A 25792-nucleotide genomic window follows, 5' to 3' on the forward strand; every position below is an offset into this window, starting at 1 on the left:
AATGCAATCTTAGTTTTAACATTTGTTCAAACATGAGGATAAGCAGTGGATGGGTGAATAGACACATTTAAAATATTTAAAAACAATTATTTTGACCTCACTAAAAATTATTTAAAAAAAAAGCAAAAGCAGGTTCATTTGGCTAAATGACATATTTATAATAATACAATTCATAATAAGTTAAACTAATGATTAAAATAATGATTAAAATAATGAAATAAAATAACTCAAAAATATATACTCCTCTGTACTGTTTCAGTATTATTATAAAAATAACCTTGTATAAAAAAACATATTATATAAGGTTGTTTTTCTAGCTTTCTGAATTGTATTTACTTCATTTTGTAAATGAGTAATTCTGTATTTCTATTTGCAGAGTAAAACTAAATTGGAGTTTGTTTCCTAAGACCTATTTACTCATAGTCTTCTTTCAACTTTGAAATTCTTGATGGTCATGACCCAAGAACATACATTTCTTTTGTACCATGACTGAGACTCATTCTTAGAATGGTTCAGGTGTTATTGAAGGGCAAGATCAGAGAGGCTAAGGACAATTACAGGAGAAAGCTGGAGTGGAAACTCCAGCTTGGTGTGGAGCGGCATGAAGACAATCGCTGGATTCAGTCCATTCAACAGCAGAGGAGCTGGGAGCAGTGAGGACAGAGCCAATGAGCTGAATGTGTTTTTCAGCAGATTTGACACTGCAGTGAATGCTCTCCCCCCTAGTGACTTACCTGTAGTCAGCCTGCAATCCACAGTCACGTCACTCTCTTCCACCTCTGTGGAAGTCCTGACACCCCTTCCCCCCTTTGTCACTTTCACTCATGACCAGGTTCAGAGACAAATGAGAAGACTCCACTCAAGTTTGCTGGTCCAGACAGGGTGTGGCCCTATGTCCTCATGGCCTGTGCCCCCAGGTTTGCGGAGTCTTTTATAAACTGTTCATGACAAATCGAAGTCTTTGGAGGGTCCCAGTGGTGTGGACGATGTCATGTCTCATTCCTGTACCAAAGACACCATGTCCCAATGGCCCCCAAGGTTACAGGCCTGTGGCACTGACCTTCCATGTCATAAAAACCCTGGAAAGACTCATCCTTTCCCGTCCCCAACCTATTGTCAGGCCACGTCAGGATACTTTTCAGTTCTCATACCAGCCTCGCCTCAGAGCTGAGGATGCCATCATCTACCAGCTCAGTTCTGTCTATGCACATCTGGACCAGCCGGCAAGCACTACAGCCCCTTTTCCATTAGTGCCTACTCAATTGACTCAGCATGGTTTTCAGGGTTTTCCATTAGGTCATAGTACCTGGTACCAGGTACTTTTTTAGTACCTGCTTGCCTGAGTTTCAAAGCAATCCAAGCAGGTACTGAAATGTGACATCGTCAGACTGCGTGCCACCGATTGGCTGTTCAGTAGCATCTCTCAATGAGTCATGGGGTCATAAGGTCAATGCTGGACAGTACCTCCCACCCACTCCATGACGTGCTGGCCAATCACAGAAGCACGTTCAGTGAGAGATGGAGAATACCCAAATCCACAACTGAACCACACAGGAAATCAGTGCTGCCTGATGTGGCTATATCCCGGTACAACTCCTCCGTCTAATGCATAATACACAGTGCAATAGTCACACCGTTTTGCACATGTACAGTGAAAATGAGAAATAACAAATGATAAAGTTTTACAGTATACAGTTTAGAGTAAAATGTCCATCATATATTTATCTTTTTTTGTAACTTTATTATACTGTTTTATTTAATTTAATCAGTTACTGTACTGTCTTGGAGCAGCTGCAACCACATCATTTCCTAAGGGATTCATAAAGTATTCCGATTCCAATTTTACAGCTGAGTCAATTCTGCCTCACAGTGACCATGCCTTGAAATTACAGCCAAATAAAGGATAGGAGGCTCTACCAAAGCCATTCATCATCCCAGTTCCAGCTTCTGCTGTCATAGTAATAAGTAATGTAAAATATGCAATCACCAAATATTTAGCTAATGTTAAAGCTGTGTAGATGGTGATAATATTTTCAACTCCTAAGAAAAGAGACAATTTAAATAAATACATTTAAAAAATGAAAAAATAGACAAAACCCGTATGGTGTTGATGAGAAAAAACCACAATTGTGTGCGATTATGTGTTCCACTCCAAACTCACTTCTACTAAACAATTTTTAAAGAATCACGGTGCCTTTTTTTAAATAGTTTTTGGCACTAGGATGTCAGCTTGTGCATACTTAATGTAGGTTTTTCTTTCAAGAGCAAGTTTGCTGTGTCCACAGGGAGCAGACGGTCAGAAGTTGAATTCATGTGTCCTTAGGCACGTCTAATTAACAAATAATGATTAAGCTGCTCCAAACACAGAAAACGAGTTTGTTCCTTAAAATAATTACCAGAGCAAGGCCTATTATCACTTTAAAAAGTTATTTTTTAAGTAATAATAAAGAAAGCTGTTAACAAAACAAAGCTCAACTCCAAATGTGCAATATAACTCTTCTTAATATTTATTCTTTTAGACTCAGGGGAAACGCTGATTTTTTTACAGCACGATTTGCATATCTCAACACATCCTGTGTACAACCACAAAACCATAACAGTATATGTTTTGTTTTTACACTGAGTGAAAAACAAGACAATTTTACAAGCATATTTCTTTACACTCAGCATACAGATAAATCTATACATATTCTCTCTCTTTTTAAACGTAATCTTTAGGCAAAATATACCGACAAACCATCAACAAAACATGCAACATCCAAAACATAAAGTTTTAGACAACTATTGAAGTTGAGTAGATTTTTTTTTTTTCCCCTTTGTGTTGTTTCAGCAGTTTACGGGACGTAGTTGCACACATAGTCATTGGTTGACAGCACAGGTTTTGATTACACAGTCAACTCCCCTTTTACAGCTATAGACAAGAATTGCTGTACAATTATATGCCTTTTGTGATTTTTTTTTTTTCAACACTCACATGCTCAGACTTTGGACAATATAAACATTCAATCTTTGTAGAAAATAAACACTTTATGTACACATGTCAAACAACTTGAGTCACATTCACACCCCTCAGAACAACAACAAATGAATGGATTCACGATTACAGGCAACAGCTGATCTAAACAAACAGTATTTAGCTTGGGTGAAGTCTAATGAAACACAGGGGTTGAACAGTCAAGGCTGAGCATTGAGATAATATGTCTAATTTACTATACTGTGTACACAAACTTTTTTAAGTACACTGAGAGCATGATGCAGTTTAGAGTGATATTTATCCCCCCCCCCCCACATTGTGCATTACGTTTAGGAACCCCAGTGTGTCTGCATGTTTTTTCTTTTTCCACATAGATACAAAATGCACACCACAATATTTCCTGCCATCACATACACCATGACTCAGTTCATTTCAGTGCATAAACACAAAACACGTAATCCCGCATGTCATGATGGAACAAATGAGACAACGCAATAATAAAGTGCACAAGATCCATGTAGATGTTAACAGCCGTTAACATCAATATATATTAAAATCAGTAAAAAAATCAGAGTATTTCATATTTTCTTTCATCGATGTACAAATTAAAGTTATTTTCTTACAGTTATTTTAAGAACATATGTTCACAGGTATAACATTTTAATTCCAAAAACACAAATGCATTCAAACGTATATGTTGCATAGAATTACTTTAAATGAAACAATGGATCTGGAATGTAAAAAAGAAATATAATTGTTAAGAATTTAAACATAAATCACGGTTGGCACAACAAAATAATTGTCAGCATTGAAAAATTAACCTTGTTTTCTCCCTCATTATACTCTCTTTTTTTGTTTGCTTGTTTGTTTTACTTTGTAATTATTATAGGCGATAAGTGACATCTTGCTCTAAGTGTGTTTGTAGTCTCCAGTGATATATTATAAATAGTTGCATTGGCTTTGTGATGTGCCTAAACACACTAACAGTAGTTCTGAGGGTCAATTTTTCATTCTGTACAGGTAAAGGTGACAAAACATTGTAAGACGAATACAGATAAATACATGGGTCACCTACTCACACCTTAGTACTGAGACTAGGCCCCATGCTTTCATTTGATCCTATACATCACTGTACGCCAGTGGGCCTGAGTGTTTTGGTTGCAGGCAGTGAAAGAGGCTGGTTCAATGTGTTGTAATGGGAGTCACTGACACAAAATAGTTAAGTGTTTTACAGTACAGCCAGACACACAAAAGAACCTTGACGTTTGAATGGTAAAGCATTTTTTTTTCTTCCTTTTGAAATAATTTTCAGGGAAAACTCAGACCAGAGGGACTTACTAACACAGAGATAGCAGGGCTGTCATACTGAAGTAATGACAGTTGCAGATCTACAGAGGATTTTGACACATATCGTATGAATTACATGTCTGACGATGGACTACACAGAAGGAAATATTAGCAAAATCTGAGCCACTATAACAATCTTAAAGCAAAATGTTGTACACTTGAGACGGATGTGTGAAACTCACCTTCCACAGTTGTAACATTCAACACAGCAGATGCTGTTCATTGCTAATTTAAATTTTAATTCTAATCTTTCCTAACAATATCATGCTAGTAAAATAGTAATCAGCCACTAGAGGTTGTCATTGACCTTGGATTTTATTTGTATTCTGTCACAGCCCTGTTCGATATAGTGGTGCATCAGTGTGATCAGAGAACCAAGGGAGCTACTGAACATGATTATTAACATCCTTGAGCTCACATAGGTCCACATTCACATAATAGTTATTGTGACTGCCTACACCATAGATTACTGGATTGTCAGTGCGCCACTCACAGCCTCAATCTAACAAGTCTGTGTATCTGTACCATATTATATATATTTGTATATATAATCTAGTGACAAGAGAACAACTCTTATACTGTATATTATATTTAGATATATTCTGCATCTGATATCTGTGTATACTATATAAACGTCACACTGTACAATGTGATTCTCTGATATGCTCTTATATTTGCATGTGGGATATCTACAATCAGAAGTGCTGTACATTTAATCCTAATCCCACAGCAAAGGTCAACTGTCTGACTCAGGCCTACATAAGCTCTTTATTGTGTTTTTTTTTCCTTTTTAAATGAAACTGAAAGAATATTGTACAAAAAATGTATGCATTTCTTCATCAGTTAATATTCCAAGACCACTTAAATCCACACACATCACGATCGTAGCACAACCACGTCTCTCATATGAAGGAAATAAAATGAATTCCATGATTCTGTTTTTCATCTTTCCCTTTGTTAGATATGTTTGTTCAGTAGTGCAGAATCACATCTCGGCGTCTCATGTGGATTATGGAAATAGAACTGTGGTAAGAAAGACGTCACTGCCCTCAAAGCCATATTGCTGCTGAGTGTCTACCAGTGCCAGCTTTTTATGTTTGCATGTTAAATCCAAAACCAGCAGAGACTTGAAATGGGAAATGTGCTGGCAGTGTTGGACTGATATAATTGCAATGTTAGTAGCACATAATAAACCTTTATTTTATGATTTATAAACCGAAGCAACAAATTAAAGGAATCTGTTTTCTTTGCTCTTATTCTCATTCTCTTATTCATTTTTTTTGTCACATCTCTGAACTATGCACTTTGCATTTAGTGTTGGCTGATCTGCTGCATCTGGATCTTTTTGGTGTGGTGTTCAGGGGTTGGTCTGAGTGGAACTGACGAACAGCTTGTGCCAGCTGACCACTCTCTTCCTCATGTCCACCTTGTCAAGCCAGATGTAGGCTTCACCTATCAAGGTTTTCTTCATGAACTTTCCTCCATTAGACACCAAGAAAAGCTGGGAATGCATGAGAAAGACAAAAAGAATTTGTCAGTTAGTTATCTATATGTGCTTTGCCAGCTCAAAAGGTGCATGTTATTCAGTATGATTATTCATAGTTGCAAGCAGGTTGTTACAAGTATATCTATAAGTCTAAAAATGAATGCATTTTATAGACCTGGGAATTTTAGAGCCCATATTAGCTATTTACAGCAGAAGAAACAGCTTTTAACCATGTTGTGAATACCAGAGGAAACTCTGCAACTTCCCTATGTTTGGAACACTACAAACACGGCCTGATGGCCACACCTGCAGCCACACACCTCTGCAGTTGGGCTGTGTTATATATTGAAGTGCTGATTGGGCCATACCAAGTGCAGCTCTTGCCACCCATAGGTGTGCATAGGTGACTTGCTTAGCCTTCTGCTGGGTATTTTTGATTTGAAGTAATTATTAAACTAAGTGTTGCTTTGTTTGTTTGGTGTTAGATAATTTGTTAGGATTTGTATTCCCCTTATGTATCAACTTGGCCTGATCAGCCAGTATCTAAGTCCCCTTTGTTTCTTGCTGTTAGCTCAGTTTTGTTTGCTGAGTAGTTAATCTGGAGATATGTCAAGTTGCTGTTTTTGGATTGAGTTTTGTTCTATTCATTTAACTTCTTTTAAGGGCCCTGTATTATTAGTTCATTTTGTATTATTATTATTATTATTATTATTATTATTATTATTATTATTATTATTATTATTATTATTATTTATTTAATTTTTTTACAATTTTGGGGGGTAAATAAACCCACTTTTTTCTAAATACTCACTGTGTCCTCATGCTTAACCAGCCCAGTCTCTCACACATCGCAACAAAAAAAGTTGGGAAGAGTGTAAACTAGTCATCCACAACTGGTTGTGCTAATAAAATAAGATAATTTTTAAACAACACTCTCATATTATGGGATATTTGTGACTCCTAGTCAATACGCATAACAAATATTAGGGAAATCTATTTATGTTTTGTGTGTCTGAAAGAAAAAAACCCCAACAGAATATTGCCAAGTACATTGGATTTTTAAATCACCAAATATTGGTATCAGTCATAAATATCCTTAATTGTCCAGACTCTAACACAATCATGATTTACTAAGTTTTATTCACTCATCGTATTTGACAAGTAGCAGGGGTCTGAAAGTTATTTAGGTGCCTGTTGTACACTACCTGTATGGAGTGTCCAGTTGGGTTTAGGGGGAATCTGAAGGTCTCATTGAAAGAAGGCTCTCTATCATGTCGACAAATTCTCGTCTTCTTCTTAATGATCCTCTTCTGGGTGGCCACATTCACCACATACAACTTCACATACAGATCTGGATGCAAGTTGGATAAATAATAATATGAATTCATAAAAAGAGGACTATTGAGATTAAAAAAATCAAAATGCATGTACATCAGTACTGATTGGTTCCACACCTGGCAGGTGGTCTGGGCTTTTGAACTTGTAAGTGATGTTTCTGCACTGAAGGATCTCCAAGACCAGTTGGTCCCCTTCTGTTTTCACCTCCTTCTTGAGAGCAACCTTGATCTCCCCCATTACTTGTGTTTTACCAGCTAACACAAAACAGAAAGAGCAAAATCAAAATCACATCAGGGATTATATCGCCAACGTTTCACGTGTATCTCACCAGTTCTACATGTCCTGAAATAATTAAGAATTTTACAAGACAAGCTGATTTAAACTTGGTAAATTAGTTGTCAGGCACCATGGAAATGACCTCCCGACCTTCATCATTGTAACAGCTGCCAGGGTATACCCTAAAATGACCCTCTGCTCTTTGTAACAAATTGAAACTAGAGAGGGAAGGGAGGCATCGTGACACCTGAGCTACATGAAATGTAGATATAACAGCAGGTGGGATAGCATGGCAACCACTTCACTCAAGCCATGCAGTAATTTATTATTCGGGTTAATATTGTTCATTGACAATAAGCACTTAGCTGACAATTTGACCTCGCAACTTAATAATGACATTAGCAACACCATTTAGAGGCAGTTAATTAGGTGGCTTGGTTACAAAGAAATTGAAAAAAAACCCCAATACAACAAAACCGTCATTGCACAAAACACTCAACAGGGGGAGCCCTCTGACCAAGAAAGCAAACATTTGAAAACGTGACATTTCTAGAGCTTGCCTTCATTTTCTGCAGTCTCAAGTTGGTTTTTGTCTGTGCCATTAGGAATAGTCTTACCGCTGTGAGAAAAAAACAAAACAAATGAATTTATGAACACTGTTTTATACATTTAAAAGGGTATAACATGACATATACATTAACAACCGTTAATGCATAATATGCTTGTATGGAGCTACAAATAGTCTTACATCCGTGGCACTTGAAAAATGGCACTGTCCACTCCTGTGCCTGCTCCATCTTCACTATCCAGACCTCCATAAGCATCTCCAACCAGGCTCGGGGCAGATAGTACCACTGACCCTGAAACATCACTCAGCCGGTGTCCTGGTCCTGTGGGTGGCAATACTGAGAGTGATACTGAGGAAATCAATCACTCAGTTTTTTTTCTTCAAAATAAATTACTTGCATAAAAAAAAACAAACAGAGAATGTTAAATAACCCAGCTTTTACCACACATGCATGGATGCCCAAGACATGTGCTGTATGTAACAAAACACACACCCAGCTATCACACATTGACAGAGGCACTCTCCATCACACATAACTTTGACAACTTTGACTAAGCATCACATAACAGGGCATCACTGTAAATGTCAGCATCTCCTTGCATTTACGTAACAGTGCTGTGTAAAATCTCTGTAATACAAAGCAAATCCCTACATTAGAACTAAATGAAGGTCACTAAATTTAATGAAAAAAAAAAAAAGATTAATTCACTGTAGGACATGGCATGGCAGTTTGTTCATACAATTAAATATTCTTTCTTGGCTCTGGCTGGTTTCTGCTATGCTTTTGCAGGAAGAAAGAACTTGGGAAAATATGTGAAGATTACTGTTGAAACTAGGGGTGCACAGATACCGATATCGGGTATCGGCCTCGATACCACATTTTCTAAAGTACTCGTACTTGTTAAAAGTCCCCCGATAGCGGGGACCGATACCATGGTCTGAGACCTGTCTATGTTTGAGCGGCATGTAAGGGGTTAATCACAGCCGCTGAGTGCCCGGCCCCAGGCCCCGTGTGCCCGCCCCCAGGCCCCGGCTGCAGCTCAGAGCTGAGAGAAGGGCAGGCGAGACAAGTCAGCCGTGTGGAACTATTTCAAAGTGAACAAAGACACGAAAACAAAGGCGGACTGCAAATTGTGCTCAGCGAAATTGTCCAGAGGAGGCTCAAAAGGTAGCGCATTTAACACAAGTAATTTAATCAAGCACCAAAATCCCAACACAACAACGAGTACAAAGAGTTTACCCACGCTTATTTACCCATGCGTATTAGCACAGAGGAGCATAGCTGATGCTATAGCAGTGGGACGGAAAATAGTTGGGCATTTTAAACATTCCGCCTTAGCCTACTCCCGCCTCGAGAACATTCAGGGACAGCTCAACCAGCCAATAAAGAGACTGCAGCAGGACGTACAGACACACTGGAACAGCATGTATTACATGCTCCAGTCCCTCATTGAGCAAAAGCGAGGGCTGGGCGTGTATGTGTCCGAGCATGAACTCCCTGACTATCTCACGGCTCACCAATGGGCTCTTATGGAGACAACTGTTGCCATCCTCGCCCCCTTTGAGGGCTGTAATATGTTGCATACAACATGCTTTTCGTTTTAAATAAATGTTCTTAATTCCAAACCAGTCCCTTGTTTTTTTTTTTTTTTTTTGTTAAATTATAGGACTAAAGCTATTACCTGTAAATTGAAATCATGTTTTTATTAAGTACTCGGTATCGGCGAGTACTGAAATGCAAGTACTCGTACTCGTTTCCAAAAAAGTGGTATCTTATCTGTGCATCCCTAGTTGAAACACATTCGGTGTATTTTTGAAAGATGATGTGTGACCACAATGTGTTTGAAGCACAGTCTGTTACTGAAATGCAATAATTAGTCATTCTGTTCCTAATGAAAACAAAATCACGTGATAATAAAAGCGACACAAAATAAATATATAAATAATGAAATAATATATAAAATGAATATGTGCATTTCCAGACATTCATAGTGCTACATACAGAAAATAATTTCAACAGAAATATCAATATTTACACATTCATTAATTTGGAAGGCTTAGTTTTAATTATTTAATTATAATAATTATTATTAGTAGTAGTTTTTTTAGTTGTTGATTAATATGATTTATTTATATATTTATAGAGTACATTTTTCCTATGTTGCCTCACCTTCCCTTGACATTTCTGCTTCCCTCATGGTTAGCTGACCGCTTTACACTCACTGGCTGGTGAGTGCAGCGTGAACCTCCTGTTGACTTTTGAAACCTCTTGGTGTTTCTGTGTTTCCAGGTTTGACTGAGTCATTTGTTTTAGGGGGGAGGAATAGGGAAGGACTGTGCAGGGCGAGAAGACTGTGTGCCATACCTGTGTCTGCCTCTGTGTGTGCTTTTCTAGGGGTTAATTCTTGTGACACACACATGCACATACACAGCAATATTGCAGCTCCACAAAATATTCCGTGGCGAGGAAATAATAGCTAGGGAATCTACAGTTGCATGCGTATAAAAACCTCCAACAATGAGTTTACTTTCCTTTGTAAAGAAGTAGACCATTAGAGTTCATTTTGAGGATATCACATTGAGGATTATACACAGGTAATGGATGTTGTTTAAGTCATGTTAACACAGTAGAACATACAACAACTAAGGGATTGCCATCCTAGCTTGGTTTCTGTACTGGGGTTGGAGATCTCCACACCGAGGTTCTGTAGAAACCATATGCTTGGGATTGGCACATGCACACTCCATGTAGAAACAGAGGGGTCTGGATTTCTAATTTAGCTAATAATACTAATACTACTAGTTAAAATAATCCATTAATTATGTTTGTAGTTTCTTAAACTATTATCCCATTTTATTAAATATTTAAGATGCCCAAAGAGAAAACCAAAATATTAAACTGGTGGAAAAATATCAGAAACAACACATAACAATTTAGTAAACTGAATGAGCCCCATCTCTAAAAATAAGATTTTAGAATTACATAGTGTATTAAATAGAATTTAACAGCAAGTTTATTTTTATTTGTGTACTTATTTGATCTTTTTATGTTTTTAAAATTCTTTATATGCCTTGCTTTTTGTTTAACAGTTATATTAATGAGATAGATCACTGTGACTTTGTGCTGGCAGAAAAGCAAGATGAGATGAGCAGAAGGCAAGGTAAACTGTTAAGGAGATGAAGGCAGAGCAATTCAAGGCTTTATCAAACAATCTCTACAAAGCTTGCATGCAAGGGGAAAAGGTGCATTTCGAAGGTGGTTTATCAGGGGTAGGGGAAGGATTTACTTGGTTGCAGGCAGGATTGTTGCACGGCAGCTTCAGCAGCAGCAATTGCTATTCCAGCATCCTCAAGGTGGGCCTGAGTGACACTGCTCTTGCTTTGGCTTCGGGAGGGGCCATGGGAACGTAGTTGGCCGTCGGAGGAAGACTTGGAACTGCCTGGGCTACTGTGTGACTTTTCCAAAGGCATCATTTGCATGTCTAAAGGAATATTAAATGGATGGTTACAAGTGCCAAAGAGAAAACTGCAAAATACAGTGGCTTGCAAAAGTATTCGGTTCAAGGGGGCCGAATACTTTTGCAAGCCACTGTAAATAAACCAACCCCTCTCAGGTACAAATAATATTTCACAGTCATCTGATTGTTCCATGCAGTACTGATATGTATGTATTTACAGTGTTCAAGGTATGGTTATGAATACCTGCCAAGAATATTAATATTATTTATTGCTTAAAACTACTTATATGGAATTAATTGATATTTAGCAATCATTAACTGTAAGAATGAGGTGATTCTTTACCTTTAGCTGGATCGGGAAAGATTCCATGGCTTCTGCTCTTGATTACAGAGTTTTTAGGTGAATCATGACTCCCATCTCCCTGCCCTGGTACTAGACCCTGACCCATTCCATACCCCTGTCCAGAACCTGAAATGTGGCCCTGGCCCTGGCCCTGGCCATGTCCCTGACTTGACCCAGACCCTGACGGACCTTGGGAGGCATGGTGGGCTCTGCTGTGTTCAATGCTTTCACTCTGCTCTTTCAAAGGCAGCCAGCGAGGAGTATTGTCCAGCTGGGTGGTATTTGACAAGTCAATCAGTACCTGAGTGACAATAAGAGAAAATAAAAGAGAGAGAGAGTGAGACAGTACAAAATAAATAGGCATTTAATATATATGGTTATAGAAGCCAAGTTTAAATTTGGTGTTTGTCTGACCTGAGAGTTAAGTTAAGAAACGCAGGTCCACCAGTAAAAATAAACCAACATAAAATAAAAAATAAAATAGCAAAAACCACTTTAATGAGGTAAATTGGTAAAAAAGAAAAAGAAAAAGTGAGCTAAATTTCACATTGTCAGATGGCAGACTCGGCTTCACAAGTCACTTACTTCTCCAAGGAAGTCATTGGAGGAGGACCTGTCATAGTCCCACACTGTCACCTCCAGTGTTTTTTTCTTCAGCTTCAAAGAAAGAAAAAATAAGTAAAGAGAGGGTCACAGATTATGGTGAGGCGTTGAGGCGATCGTGCGAGGGAACAAAATGTGTGAGGTGTGAGCTTGTTTGTCTGTGTGAATGTGGGTGGATGAAGGACAAAAGAAACGAGCTCGTGTACACTGAATGAGTCGTGCCTAAATGAGTGCAGCCATGAATGCTAATGAGGGGGGGTAATTTAATCAGCAAGGAAATCACGGGTTGTTAAATGCATGTGTGCAAATACGTGGACGTGTATAGAAACACTCTGAAGCATGTTGGAGGACATAACATATACAGATATACTTATACAAGTATGCACTGCAGATTTTATTTTTAAGGCTGCGGTAAGATGATGGTGGTGTCTGTCACAAACAACACGAGCAAACACAGATGGCTAAGAATAAACACAAGCAACCACATATACCTCTAGCAGTCACAGATGAGCACACATGGGCATGATTACCTAACACTATTCTATTACTCTTTTTGCTAAAAAGGCATGCAGTTAAAGTGTCTGTTTTGACACTGTAAGAGCAAGAATGTCGGTTGTTAACTTGAGGTTTGCTAGCGCTGATAAGAGGCTGCATAGAGGATACTGAAAACAGCCCGAGGGAAAGAGCATGAGGACAGAATTCTAAGTGTCGTATAAGACGCTGAGGCTTCCACATTGCCCAAAGTGGATCGCAACAAGTACAGTTACTGTGGGAAGATGTTTGTGTGCATGTGCGTTTTAGTGTGGGACAGGAAGAGAGGGTCTGCACAGTACCTGCTCCAGATGAATGTTCTTGTAGATGACAGTCTGATTCCATTCTGGGTTCATGGTCTTCTGGGCATACTTGGTCCTTCTCTTGTTATCAGCACTGATAATTCATGACATTCAGAATGATTGGTGGTTAATAATACATTATTAAAAATCTCTCCACTGCTTGATCCCATGGCAACATTCACAAAACTGCAATGCTCAGTAAATGGGCTGAATAGATGCTGCTTGGAAAATGGTCAATATCCTTATTTGGAGGCATCAGAAAGATCGCAAACAAACTGAAATATTTTTGTTAATTGTCTGCTCTGAGTAAGATGCTTTTAATTTTTTTTGTCAAATGAGTACAGAGATAGAAGCTGAGGAGAGTTCAAAGTCAGAGGCATGGAGAGAAAATGTAATGGCAGAAGTGCTCTTAAACACTGTGAAATAGAGCCGATAATTGGACGAACAACAAAGGCCACAATAAAAGGATGGAAAACCACTTTGGATGGGTAAATTACACAAATAAAAACATAACACCAACTAAAAACAAAGATCAGCACCACACTACCTTGCATTCTGGACAACCATGACTTGGCTGAGGGAGTCCAGAAGAGGAAGAGGAGGGCATATATCACAAACAAGAAAAGCAAAAACACAAAATAACAGTCAGAGAAGCTCAAAGAGCTCAAAGAAAAGGCAGTAAAGGATAGAGAGCTGAGGCAATCAATATTCTGTTGAGGGTAAATCACTGTTTTTGTGCCTACACAGTAGATATGACTCAAGACCAAAAAGCCTCACGGTGATTACTGGCTCACAGGTGAATGAGAAATTCACTACTCTGACCTTTTGTTGAGACACTGCGGCTGTGAACTCTTTTGCTAATGTCAGACAGATGCATTTCAAATATATTCTTACAATAAAGCAGCAGTACAAAGGTGCTCTCAACGAGCGTACATTTTTAACCTATACAGCGTGTAGGTTGAGGGAGAGAGCGCATAATCTAATAAACAGGCCTGATGGAGGCATTATCTAAGAGCAGATATTGTTACAAGGGAGATAATGGCTGCATCGATCCTCTCTCTTGCTATTCACAAGCTCTTAGGAAGACAGTGGAGTCGACACCGATAAGGAGTCTCACCTAGGGACAAAACCAAAGCACTCACTTTAGCCAAAAGTAGAAAGAGTAAGAACATGAGGTTGACCATGTGGACTCCCTGTTGCCAGCTAATTTGATACATTATAATGCAGCAATTTGGCAAAAGGCCGCCTCTTACAGCTTCATGTAAAGTCTAACACAACTCACTTTATTTATTTATAGACTAAAGCAAATCGAATCAAATTACTGCAGAAATGACTGCCTCATATCATCATGTCCTGTACCATTCTCTCACACAAACGTTAGTCAGTGGGATACAGCAAAGTCAGTACAAAGTCAGGAAAAAAAAATCAGGGAGAGAGAAAACAAAACAGACACAAAGGCAGAAAAGCAGACACAGAACACATATTAGTTAGCACTAAAATACTAAAAGCTCACCCTCTCCCAGGTAAAAGGTAGACCTTCACAAAAGGGTCAGAGTAGCCATCATTATCCCTTGGGGCCAGGTTTCTAGCTTGCAGGACGTGGACAATGAGATTTCCTAGATTTCTGTCATAGTTGATCTGGAGCTGTTTGAAACACAGTGTAGAGGAGGCTCTATGAGAGAAACTATAGGGGTCCATCTTTATGTTGTTGGGGGTAAATAGTGATATTCTCTTAATGTTTGTTTGCATGTGTGTGTGTTTTAACCTGAATTTCCCCTGTGATGGGATGAGGCATCTTCATCATCTCTGTTTGCTAAAAAACAAATAGAACAAAAACAGAGAGGTCAGGAGGTGGAGTGGTTCTAGATTGATCGTTTAATGATTTGGCAAACAAATTTGTCTGGCCCACAATAACAGACTTTAGCCATTAACCTGGGATTAAGTTGCAGTATATATTAATAGAGTACTGGTGAAAGAGGTGCCCTTGTAGAATAGATATTAACATTTTTCATTGAATGTATGCACGTCGTGGGGGACACTGACTATCTGATCGGTGTGTTAGAAAGGAAAGTCTGTCAGTGTAGTGTGGCACCATTAATTAGTTTAGTCAGACATCTCGTGTTCAAAATGAGTTCTTTATTGCAGCATCAGACTGTGAATTTAGGGTTTGATAGGTAATTATCCCCCTTGACCCTACGTGCGGATGCTAGGATGGTCGAAGCAGCCAGCTGCTCTGTGCAGAGGGAGAGACGAGAAACCCAGACTCTTAAATAGAATGCCCAGATGAGTGTTGTGTTTGGTATATGATTTAAGGAGAATGTTTCATTTGTATGATGCAGTGCAGCTCGAGTTGCCTGGCTGAACTTGCCTGCGGTCTTCACTTCATTTATTTAAAGCAAACACATTTCACAGAAATGTCAACAAAAGACTAATTTGAATAAGAATGTGTGTGAGGTAAGCCACTAAAAAGAATTTTAATGGATGAAATCCATTACCTTATGTCGCTGCTTCTTGCTTATTGCAGGGGATGCAGGCTGGCCAGGGCTTGGCACCCCACTGGAGGCAGCCGATCCAGTACCAGAGTGGAGGAGGGCAGAGCGCTCTAGTGCAGACAGGACCCCCAATCCCCCAGCTCCTACTCCAACCATACCAGGTGCCTGCTGCTGTGACACCTTCTGCAATTCTGCAGCTAACTGCTTAGGATCCACACCGGGGGAACGCTGTCCACCTACAGAGACGAGTGTATATAGTGACTCACATTTTATTTATGTCAAACATGTACACAGGCGCATGCACGCATGCAGACGTAGCAACAAATTCTCGTACATACCAGCCTTAAGCTGGACATGGTGCTCCAGGGCTTGTGGGTGCTCAGGGTCAGACAGCATGTTTAGGTCGCTGTTTGGATCCATACAGGAAATTTATAATGGAATAACAACCAGTGCGTTGTAGGAGTAATCAGTCACAGAGTGGATATTTGGCAGATGAAGGGGTGTGGGACGAACAGAAGGGGAAGGAAAGACGAGAGAAGGTGTTCATGGCTGCAGAGTCACCATTTTGTGACTAAACATGTAGGAGTTTCAGTGGGATAGAGGGATAAATGGTGACAGATGTTACTCACAGTCTCACGCAAAGCTCCGCCTCTGCACATGTCTGGCCCATAATAGACTGCACTTCCTCATAAGTCTTTCCCGTTAGAGGGACTCCATTCCACTCCAACACCTGCATTCCTGTAATACGATGAAGGCCAGCATGCAAAATGAGTGACTACCCCTCATCTCTATACATGAAACGTGTTAGAACAGAGAGTGCAGTTTTCATGCTCACAGAACAATAGTAATAGCAAACAGCTCTGCAACTGAATTAACTCTGTCTTCATTCTTCTTTATTCTCAGTTGGGTTTATGCATTGGCTTTGTTACATTGTTGGAACAACACCCAGCACAAAAGCAAGAAAGAAGAGTTTTGCCGATGATTATATTAGATGTTTTTTTCTCACAAAGAATAATGTAGAAAAAATAGCATATTAGAAGTAAAAACACAGCAACAGCACAAGAAATAACCACTAATATGTGCATATTTATGATGTAATACACAAAACAAATCACAGCAAATTCAATTTTTCCACCCAGGGCCAAAGAAATATGAGGCCTCACTTACACAACTGAAACCTGGTCTTCAGATTAGACTTCTGCTTACGAAGCAACTCACCAGCTGCTGTGACAATAAAGGCTCACATTAATAAGTGCGTATCCTCATGCATGAGCCAGTATTTCTTGTTAGATTATTCCCTCTGTTCTCTGTGTATAATCTGTATCCTCCCCCACTTTATTTCACACTGCACCTAAAGGCATGTTCTGCTGCCAGTGTCTTTCAACAGAACATAAACATATGCATAGCATACAGCACACGCTTGAAAGTAAACCAGCCAACCTATTGTCTTGCCTATTTAAAAAAAAATTATTTTCTTGTTCAGCAAGACAAAAAGGGAGTAAGCTATATCAGAATTAAATGTAATAAGAAGCTAGAACCAATTATCTCATTAAAACTACTGGTGGAACTGCAATCAGTACTCAGGTGCTTCTCTTTCTGAACAAAGATTAGAGCATCAATTATTTGAAATTCCAGAAACTACAAGAACAAATTGAGCAGGGATTGTTGCATGGTAATTCACTGTGTGTGTGCGTGTGTTTATCTGTGCTTGTCTGTCTATCTGTATCTGTATGTTTACAGGGACGCTAAATATAGTCTAATGACTAACACAGCCCACTGATGTGGAGGGTGTGTTTGCGCATGATGTGTTGAGGAAAGACACATGACAAACCAACACAGAGTAGGCTACAGCCGCCTGTCACAGCTCCATCTGGAGTGATTTAGGCATGAATTTTTACTGAAGGCATAAACGGCCCTAAAATCATCAACACTTAAAAAGCACTGTGATCATGACTCTCCTGAGCCTTGAGAATCTTTTTCATTCTGCTCTTACCCTCCACAACTTTCCCCGTTTGTTCTGCCACCCCACCAGGGATGACCTTGGCAATGTACGCTCCGATCTCTCCACGACTCCCTGGAATCTCCTTACCACCTACCACACGGATGCCAAGTCCATTACCTAAACGGTAAAAATAGGGATACAAATCCTAATTACAAAAACAGAAATAGACAATCTGTGTGAGTTTTATCGTTGCATGATAACTGTATGTCTGCATTTTGTAATAGTTTTATACCTGACACACTGGAGTCCTTCATGTCTCTCCTAAGCTTGATGCGAGTGTGAGGGAAGGCATAAGGCACGAGTTTCATCTGAAAATTCACAGCATTAAAAGAAGCATGTTTGTAAGCAGAAAAAATTCCGGGTTTACATATTAAAACCGAAAATAAACATGGAGTGGAAAAAAAAAGGACCAAGCTGAATATTATTAGCTTGAATCGCACCTGTCTCCTGTCTGACACACTCCCGCTCTGAGGATGCCCTTCTCTTGGCTTATCAAACCAATCTGTGTCCTCTCTTCTCAGGTGGTAGGCTAGACAAGGAAAGGATCGCATTAAAATCTATGCACGCAAATAGGGACTAGAAGCTTTCAGCATAGAATCAAGCAATCTCTTTTTTTGTATTTAAGAATAATTGTCACACATCCACCCAGATTTTCTAAAAGGCAGGAAGATCTCTGATCTGTCCTGACTGGATAGGTGAAAGCAAAGAAACAGAAACTCTGCTCCATCCTATCCACAAGTGTGAGATCAGATGGCTACTACAAATACTAAATGGAATATGAATAATTTCAAATTTGATAAAAATTGATATGCTTTAAATGTCTAGAACGTTTTATTTTCTTTGTATTATTTTACAGCACTGTGTACTGGAAATCTCCCCAAACCATCATCATTTATAAGTAACGACTGGAAGATACTGACAGTCTTGTGCTCTATTTTACCATCACAATTCTAAATCATACCTTTAAGAGCAAAAATAATCAAAATATTGAAAGCTATAGTAATATCTCAACTTTGAAATGCTGTTTTGGTGTTAAATGCAAAAGAATCCATACAAGGATAGAATTTTCTATGTATTGGCGAGCCAAGCCCACAAACAGAAAATAGACTGCTACATATCTTGTAAATATCTTGAAAGCATTAGATCTTGAACATATGAGGAATCGGTATATGGTGGCAGCATTGTTTTTCAGAATTCTATAGAAGATCTTAAAATACTGTGAATCTGCATGTTTTTGGTAACACTTATGCACAACACACATTTATTTTAGTGCATGGACATGAATACTGGAAATGGGTCTGATATGTTTACAAAACCACAGTGCAAACATTCCCGAATGACACATAAATTAAGTCTCTGCAGTGTATAACACATAAAAGATATCAAGTGTCATTAAGATGGGGTTCATACCAGCATGGAACTGACATGTCAACTACAAGAGAGTCACTAAATGATATGTATTGTATACGATTGTGAGGTGGGTCATTCCAGAATGAATCTGGTATGTTTACAAACTCAGCCAGAGAAGTGAACCATTCATGATATGCGGCATGGAGGCATACAGTCTCTAAGTAACTACATGAGAATTGCGATGCCGTCTCACCTTCTATATTCCAGTTTGGGCCTCCAGCTGTGGTACAAAGTTATATGTTTTTTTAAGAAATTTGTTCAACATATGTTCATTCTTCTATCAAGCTACAGGAAGTAGAGTGCTAAGACTAAGATTTGTACTGCAAGTAGGCTAAAATTCAGCACATGCACTAAAAGCAATAGTAAGAGATGCATGCTTTACTGCATTTACTAGCCTGACAGACAGATCACAAATTTAAGCAGAAGCACTATGAAAACCCCCCAAACAAAACATATAAGATGTTTCTTTAGGAGGGAAAGCCATATCAAGATTGAGCCACATTATCACGAGAGGCAGTAACTTTAACTATGCTGTAAGATACTCTACCGTGTCTGATACTTTCATGAAAGATTCTGGCATCATCTCTGTTCAAAGCCAACATGGACTCACTTTGTGCTGCAATTGAGGCAGATGAACACTTTTATGTAAGGTCAAGACAAATGCTTCTGTCTCAACAAAAATGTATTTACATTGATTCCTCATAATTGGCCTTGAAACAAAGCTAAAGTTGCTGAAGATATTCTTGTTCGTTGGCACTATCTGACAATTACATCAGACCCTGTGCTTTTTAATGCTACTTCATATACAAGATACTTACCAAATAAAAGATAAATAATTATAAAGGCACTGGATTTACCTAAACTAATGGAACACTACCAGTCCCACTCTTATGGAAATGGAAACAGTGCATGTCAATATCTGCTGTGAATCACCGGGGAACACAGACATCTCACACCACAAGGAGACATCCACAGCAACAACCAACAAGCAGAAAACATTAATTTTATTAAGATGAAAATGGAAAACAGATGTACATGCAAGGATGAAAATAAGACCAAATTAGAAACTGAAAGATTACAGAATCAACGTTTAACACAGTTGACACAATTTTCTTTAAGTATACACAACAACATCGGCTTTATAGAAAGCTACTGCATTACATCTTTTTTGAACTATATAAACCATCCAGCTAAATTGGCCTGGCACTGGCTTAGCAATTTAGTTAGAATGAAACAAAAATACCTGTAGAATCTGCAGTATATCACCATGATTCAGCAGTACTTTTAAACTTACTGCTGTTGTTTTCGAGCAAAACTAAAGGAAGAACCTTAAAAAAAGTTTTCTGTGCCACTGGAAAAGGGCTCCACTGTAGGCTGTTAAATATTGCTCAGATTTTTAATGAAATTTATACAAAAAATAAGGCAGCTGCATTGTGAGCAGTATGTTTGCTTAGCATATCTCTTTGTAGTTCATAAACAGATAACATAGATTCTAGAGCGCATCTAATCTAACATTTTTAGAACTGTTGGGGTCTAAGAATAAGGAAGGACATTGAATAAATTAAACTGAAAAAACAAACAAACATCAAGCTGATGAAATGACACAGAAAAGCATGGATAGACGTGGCATACATAAACAAAGAGTGTTATGTATCGGTGACCACGATAATTAAAAGAAAGGAAAAATCATGCAAAATTGTGACTTTACATTTATTGTGACAGAAGGAAATATTGTAACAGACAACAATAATTATCTGGAGCACTGATAACTGAGAAAGAAACAGTTAATCCACAAAGTCAATAAGACCACTCAGTATTAGCATGCATTATAAGCACGTCGATATGGTCAAATTGTTGAAGCAGTCTTAGGCTCCATTTACCTTCACTGTCAGACATGGCACCTTGCAAGTCATCCATGATGAATGCGATGTCTCGATCATAGCCACGAGTCCGAGATTCCTCTCTCATATGTTGCTGTACCTCTGGGAGGGAATGGCTTGACCCAAATTGGTCCCTGGAGTCAGCAGAAATGGGAGGGAGAGGACCAGCTGAAGCTCTAGCCATACCCATTGGTTGCCCCACTGGACTCAGAGGACTTTCCTCCTCTGAATTCTGAGCAACAATGGGGATGCGTCCACGGCTTTGGCTTATAGGTAAACTAGTGGGTTTTGCTCTGGCCACCCCAGGGGCAAACGCTGCATCTAGAACCTCTCCCTCTGATTTAAGTCTTAATGAAGAACTGGACAAATCCCGTTTAATAGATAGATCCAAACCATAGACTGAAGAGGGTCGGGAGGAGGGGCGAGAACGGGTACCACTTGGGTAGGTGCCATCATCATGGGCAGTTGCCCTGATAGTAGAGCCAAGTCCAAGAGACTGACCAAGATTAAGAGAACCAGACAGGTTGGCCCCCAAGGAGGAGCCTAAATATTTTTGTTGCTCAGACAAGTTTTTTCTTAGCCCAAATGTAATCTCATCCTGAAGTAGCCTAGCTCTAGCAGCCAGACTGGACACAGAGGACGCTCCAGATCCCATGTAGCTACCATATTCAGGCTCAAGGTCCCTACTCTCCTGAATTGGGGAAAATTTTGTGATGGCCTTAGGGTCTATAAGGGCCTTTTTGTTCTTCATCTGTTTCTGGTAAAGCATAGCCGCTGGGAGTTGTTTTGCAGCCTGTTTTTCAAGGGTGAGCCTGCCAATGCTATATTTCTCTCCTTTAGGGAAATGGCGAAAATTGCTGTCACTGGGGAGATATTGTGGTAAGCCCAGACCAGTCAAGTGTTCGAGTCCCTCAGTTCCTCGTCGGAATTCTTGTTTGATCTGCTGCTTCAGTAGCTTCAGCTCATAAGGTTCTTCCATAGTATCATCTTCTCCTTTGCCATAACTCTGAAGCCGAGATGAGCCTAAAAATTCTGCCACCTAAACAAAAAAAAAAAAAAAAATTATACACCACATGTTAAGTGTTATCTAAACACTCCTGTGTTTTGAACAATTAAAAGGGCTATATCAGTCACACTGTTTTCTACATTTATGTAAGCCTAATAAAATAAAATTGGAGAATCAGCTCTTCAAATTGTTGAATCGCTTTGTTAAATTAAAGAGCAAACAACAAGAAACATTAACATTCTGAGCTATTAGCATTTGTGTGAGGAGAAAAAGGTAGCAAAAACTAGAAACTAAGTTAACAGTATGGGATTTACCTCTGCTGTGCGCCTGAGTCTGTCTGCCTTGGACATCTCCTTATCGGGCAAGTTGAATCCAGAACCCAAGCCAGTATTGCTCAGCCCTGTTGACGCCTTGGTGAGCTCCCCTATGTCTTCTATCAGCACATAATTCCTGGCATTATGGTGGTCAATATCAGCATAGAAAGAATCAGCAGAAATGCTAGACATGGGACTAGAGGCCATGCTCCTCTCCTCAAGTCCTAACCTCAAGTCCAAGCTTCCATACTTGCCCCCTAGGTGAGCCACCCCATATCCACTTTCTGTGGAAGTTGGTACAATGAGCAGTGGCTGGTTGCGTATCACCTCATAGTTAGTGGTGATTTTGGGCTCTAAATCAGACAGGTTTGTTTGTCGCTGTTTCCCCTGCTGCAAGAGCAAAGCATGTTGGTAGCTGCCTGGCTGAGTCTGGGCATGGGAGAGGGACATGGTTGGGTAAGGAGACACCTGTTGGTGGTAAAGAGATTGTTGCTGATACAGGTTCTGTTGGGTGTAGTGGCTAGTGGTTTGGGTCTGGGGAACATACTGGCCATAGTGAGAGTAGGGACTAGTCAGTGTGTTGTACTGGGAATCAGCTTCTGTCTGTGGGGGGATGAATTGCTCAAATTCCGACTGGGGAGCTGTCCGTGGTCTCTCAAGACCATCACCTCTGGTCTCTCTGATGTTGCTGACCTCACTGTCAGACATGTAGTCTCGCTCCTCTGCCACACCCTGAAGATAGGCTCTTTCTCTCTTCTCTCTTTCTTTCAGCAAGGCCTCCTTACGGCGGTTGATACCCATCTCCAAGTACCTTGAATAAATAAATGAAATAAATATATATATATATATATTTTTTTTTTTAACAATTATATAGTACTCAAAAGTTCTAATAAAAACCAGGGGAGGTGGCAAGCAATATTCTGTTTTCTCACACATTAATACCTGTTACTATGTGTGAGTGTTGAGAAGTCTCATTGAGAGATGTCAAGGCAGCCTTTTTGCCCATAAGCTATCAGGGTAAGAAGGGAATCATGCAGATGAATTAGGAAGATCGATGGCATGGGATGCAATGACTGATGCAGTGGAGTTAGCTTGAATCATTTTCTGAGGTATTAGTTATTTATTAATTTAATACAGTAATACAAGTATAGGTAACTTTATATCCTAAACTGCGATGACTTTAAATAAATTAAATGTGTCTCACCGTAGCTTGGCATCAATCTCTTTTTCTTCTTCATCTAACTCAGCCTGTTTCTTTCGAAGTTTAGAAGATTCTCTCTCCACTAGATCAAGCTCCTTGTCAATGTCCTGCAGGATCTTTGCCCGGGCCATAGTTGTACTACGAGCTAGACGGCGTCGAGCAGAGTTGGTGCTGTAGCCTGACCGTCCTGTGAGAGAGTCATCTTCAGGAGGGGGATCTGGCAGTGTTCTCTTTACCTTCTTACCTGTACTAGAGGAAGAGCCTCGGCTCTAGAATAAAAACAAACAAACAATCAGTTTGTCAATTCAGGCTACTATATGACGGCTCATATTTTTCCATTCATATGTGATATGACTTACAGAATAGCTGTCTGCATAGTATCCACCCATCCTGTCTTCTGTGGAAGGACTAAGGGACTTAGGGTCAGATAGAGATTTTTGACCAGCCTTCAATATCCGAGGACCAGAAGAAAATCTGGTTGGGTCTGCAGTCAACATTCTCTGTCCTCCAAGTGACTTTTCTGGGGACAGTGGGGAAACTGTAGTATAGAAGGTTTTGGACTTAGCGGGGATGTCTGCTGAGAGGTGTGTGCTGTAGCCCACCTCAGTGGGTGCATGTCTTCTGTCTGAGTCTGTCTGACAGCTCAGACTTCCACCTCTCTGAGAGTTCTCTGGAGCTGATATATGTTTAATGATTTCTACTTTTGTGTCCATCTGGACATTAGGTCGCTTGATAGTTCCAGAGTGATCAGTCTGAACAGATATCTCTGCCACTGTCTGGATAGCAATGCTAGAGACCTTGGAGCCATGTTTTCCATCACTGCTATGCTTTCGAGAGCGTCGCCGAGCTTTTGTTGGAGCATCCCATTCATCTTGGTCTTCATCGTCAGTCTGAGCTGAGCTATCAATGTTTCTTTTATTTTTCTTTCTCCTTCCAACGTGTTGTTTCTCTGCTGAGTCTTCATCATCTGTCTGCACCCCACTATCAATTATTTTTTTCCCTATGTCCTGATCAGCTTGAAGCTTTACTAAATCTTGACTTTCCTCTATGTGTGTCCCAGCAGACGGAGTCGTAGACTCATCTCTGACTGGCCAGTACTGGCCACTGTCTCCTACGCCTGCATATTTAGCATCTAGAAGATTTCCAGTGGGACCAGTACTACCATAGTGCTCGTCTAGCTGCCGCTGGAGTTGCAGTTGGAGCTGCTGAATTTGCTGCAACTGCTCTTTCTGCTGTGCATAGGTCTCCTGTTGAGCCACCATGTGGGCATGATGCTCCTCTTCTTGCTGAAGGAGAAGCTGCTGTTTCAGAGCCTGAAGTTCCTCAAGCTCCCTTTGGACCATAAGCTGTTCCTGTTCTCGATATCGCTGGATTTCTTGCCTTTCCCATTCCAGCTCTTCTGCAAGACATAGTTGCTTAAGCTTCTCTAGCTCTAGAAATTCCCTCTCCATCTGATACTGGGCCATTTTGGTGTTATCTAAGCCAGGGAATATTGGAGAAGAAGCTAGGGCATCCAGAGAAGCAGCAATAGCTTCCAGGGTGGCATCTGAGTACATCTCTGGATAGCCAGTTATGATGTCAGCTAAAGCTGTAGGTAGAAAATCTTTAGATAGCCCAGAGTCAAAAGGAATTATCTGTCCAGGGTCTGTAGTGGGAATAAAGCCATATGGGTGTGGTAATGGCTGGCTGTGGACTATTGATGTGGGTGTTAAGGTTGTGCTAAAGACAGAACCTGGCTGAGTTGTAATTGCATATGTGGATGGAACTGGGGCAGCAACAGAGGAGTAAACTATTCCATCTGATGTCCTTAGAGCACTATTTACACCAAACCCAGCTGCAGGGATCTGGGAGTATTGAGCAGTAGTCATCAAAGGGTAGACTCCAGTCGTTTTGCTAGTGTAGTCTAGTGTGTTACCTGTTGTAATAAAATATATATTTTATTCTTCTAAAAAAACTTTTATTTAAAAAAAAACAACCAAATGAGTCATGCAATTTGGATTAAAAAAAAACTGCACATGCATATCTGAAGTCATTTTGGCTAGCAAGATGCAAAACCAAAATACTGAGGGAGCACACGTAGGCAAACACATGCATCTGTATGAAAAAAAGGAAAAGAAAAGAAAAACAGGTTAATATTTAATGAAATCATGCATGTTAAACAGCAAAGCAAATTAAATAGTTTCCAAAAAAGTTAAGGAGATCATGCAACCTATAAATAAAAACAGAAGATATACAAATCATATAAACATTTTATTAGAGAA

At 39.6% G+C, this 25792-nt stretch overlaps 1 protein-coding gene across 2 annotated transcripts in view; it reads right to left on the reverse strand.

Moving 5' to 3' along the window:
- Positions 1-2484: 2484 nt before the first annotated feature.
- Positions 2485-25792, reverse strand: part of pclob (piccolo presynaptic cytomatrix protein b) — a 63344-nt gene continuing 40036 nt past the window's right edge. The window contains exons 15-38 of one of the 2 annotated variants that reach the window (XM_087843075.1): positions 23891-25446; positions 23535-23800; positions 22331-23141; positions 21011-22049; positions 19678-19746; positions 19324-19350; positions 18161-18249; positions 17953-18028; positions 17712-17837; positions 16348-16456; positions 16057-16124; positions 15722-15954; positions 14992-15039; positions 14740-14870; positions 13774-13800; positions 13227-13320; positions 12376-12447; positions 11791-12091; positions 11277-11471; positions 8170-8311; positions 7982-8040; positions 7262-7399; positions 7013-7158; positions 2485-5822 (exon numbers count right to left, since the gene is read on the reverse strand). In XM_087843075.1, coding sequence (XP_087699201.1) covers positions 5679-5822; positions 7013-7158; positions 7262-7399; positions 7982-8040; positions 8170-8311; positions 11277-11471; positions 11791-12091; positions 12376-12447; positions 13227-13320; positions 13774-13800; positions 14740-14870; positions 14992-15039; positions 15722-15954; positions 16057-16124; positions 16348-16456; positions 17712-17837; positions 17953-18028; positions 18161-18249; positions 19324-19350; positions 19678-19746; positions 21011-22049; positions 22331-23141; positions 23535-23800; positions 23891-25446 — 5966 coding nt within the window. In that variant the 3' untranslated portion in view covers positions 2485-5678. The remainder of the gene's footprint in view (positions 5823-7012; positions 7159-7261; positions 7400-7981; positions 8041-8169; positions 8312-11276; positions 11472-11790; positions 12092-12375; positions 12448-13226; positions 13321-13773; positions 13801-14739; positions 14871-14991; positions 15040-15721; positions 15955-16056; positions 16125-16347; positions 16457-17711; positions 17838-17952; positions 18029-18160; positions 18250-19323; positions 19351-19677; positions 19747-21010; positions 22050-22330; positions 23142-23534; positions 23801-23890; positions 25447-25792) is intronic. The other variant, XM_087843076.1, reaches the window with a different exon arrangement.

This window comes from Neolamprologus brichardi, chromosome 7, assembly GCF_056152115.1.
Source record: "Neolamprologus brichardi isolate AB-2024 chromosome 7, ASM5615211v1, whole genome shotgun sequence".
NCBI lineage: Eukaryota > Metazoa > Chordata > Actinopteri > Cichliformes > Cichlidae > Neolamprologus > Neolamprologus brichardi.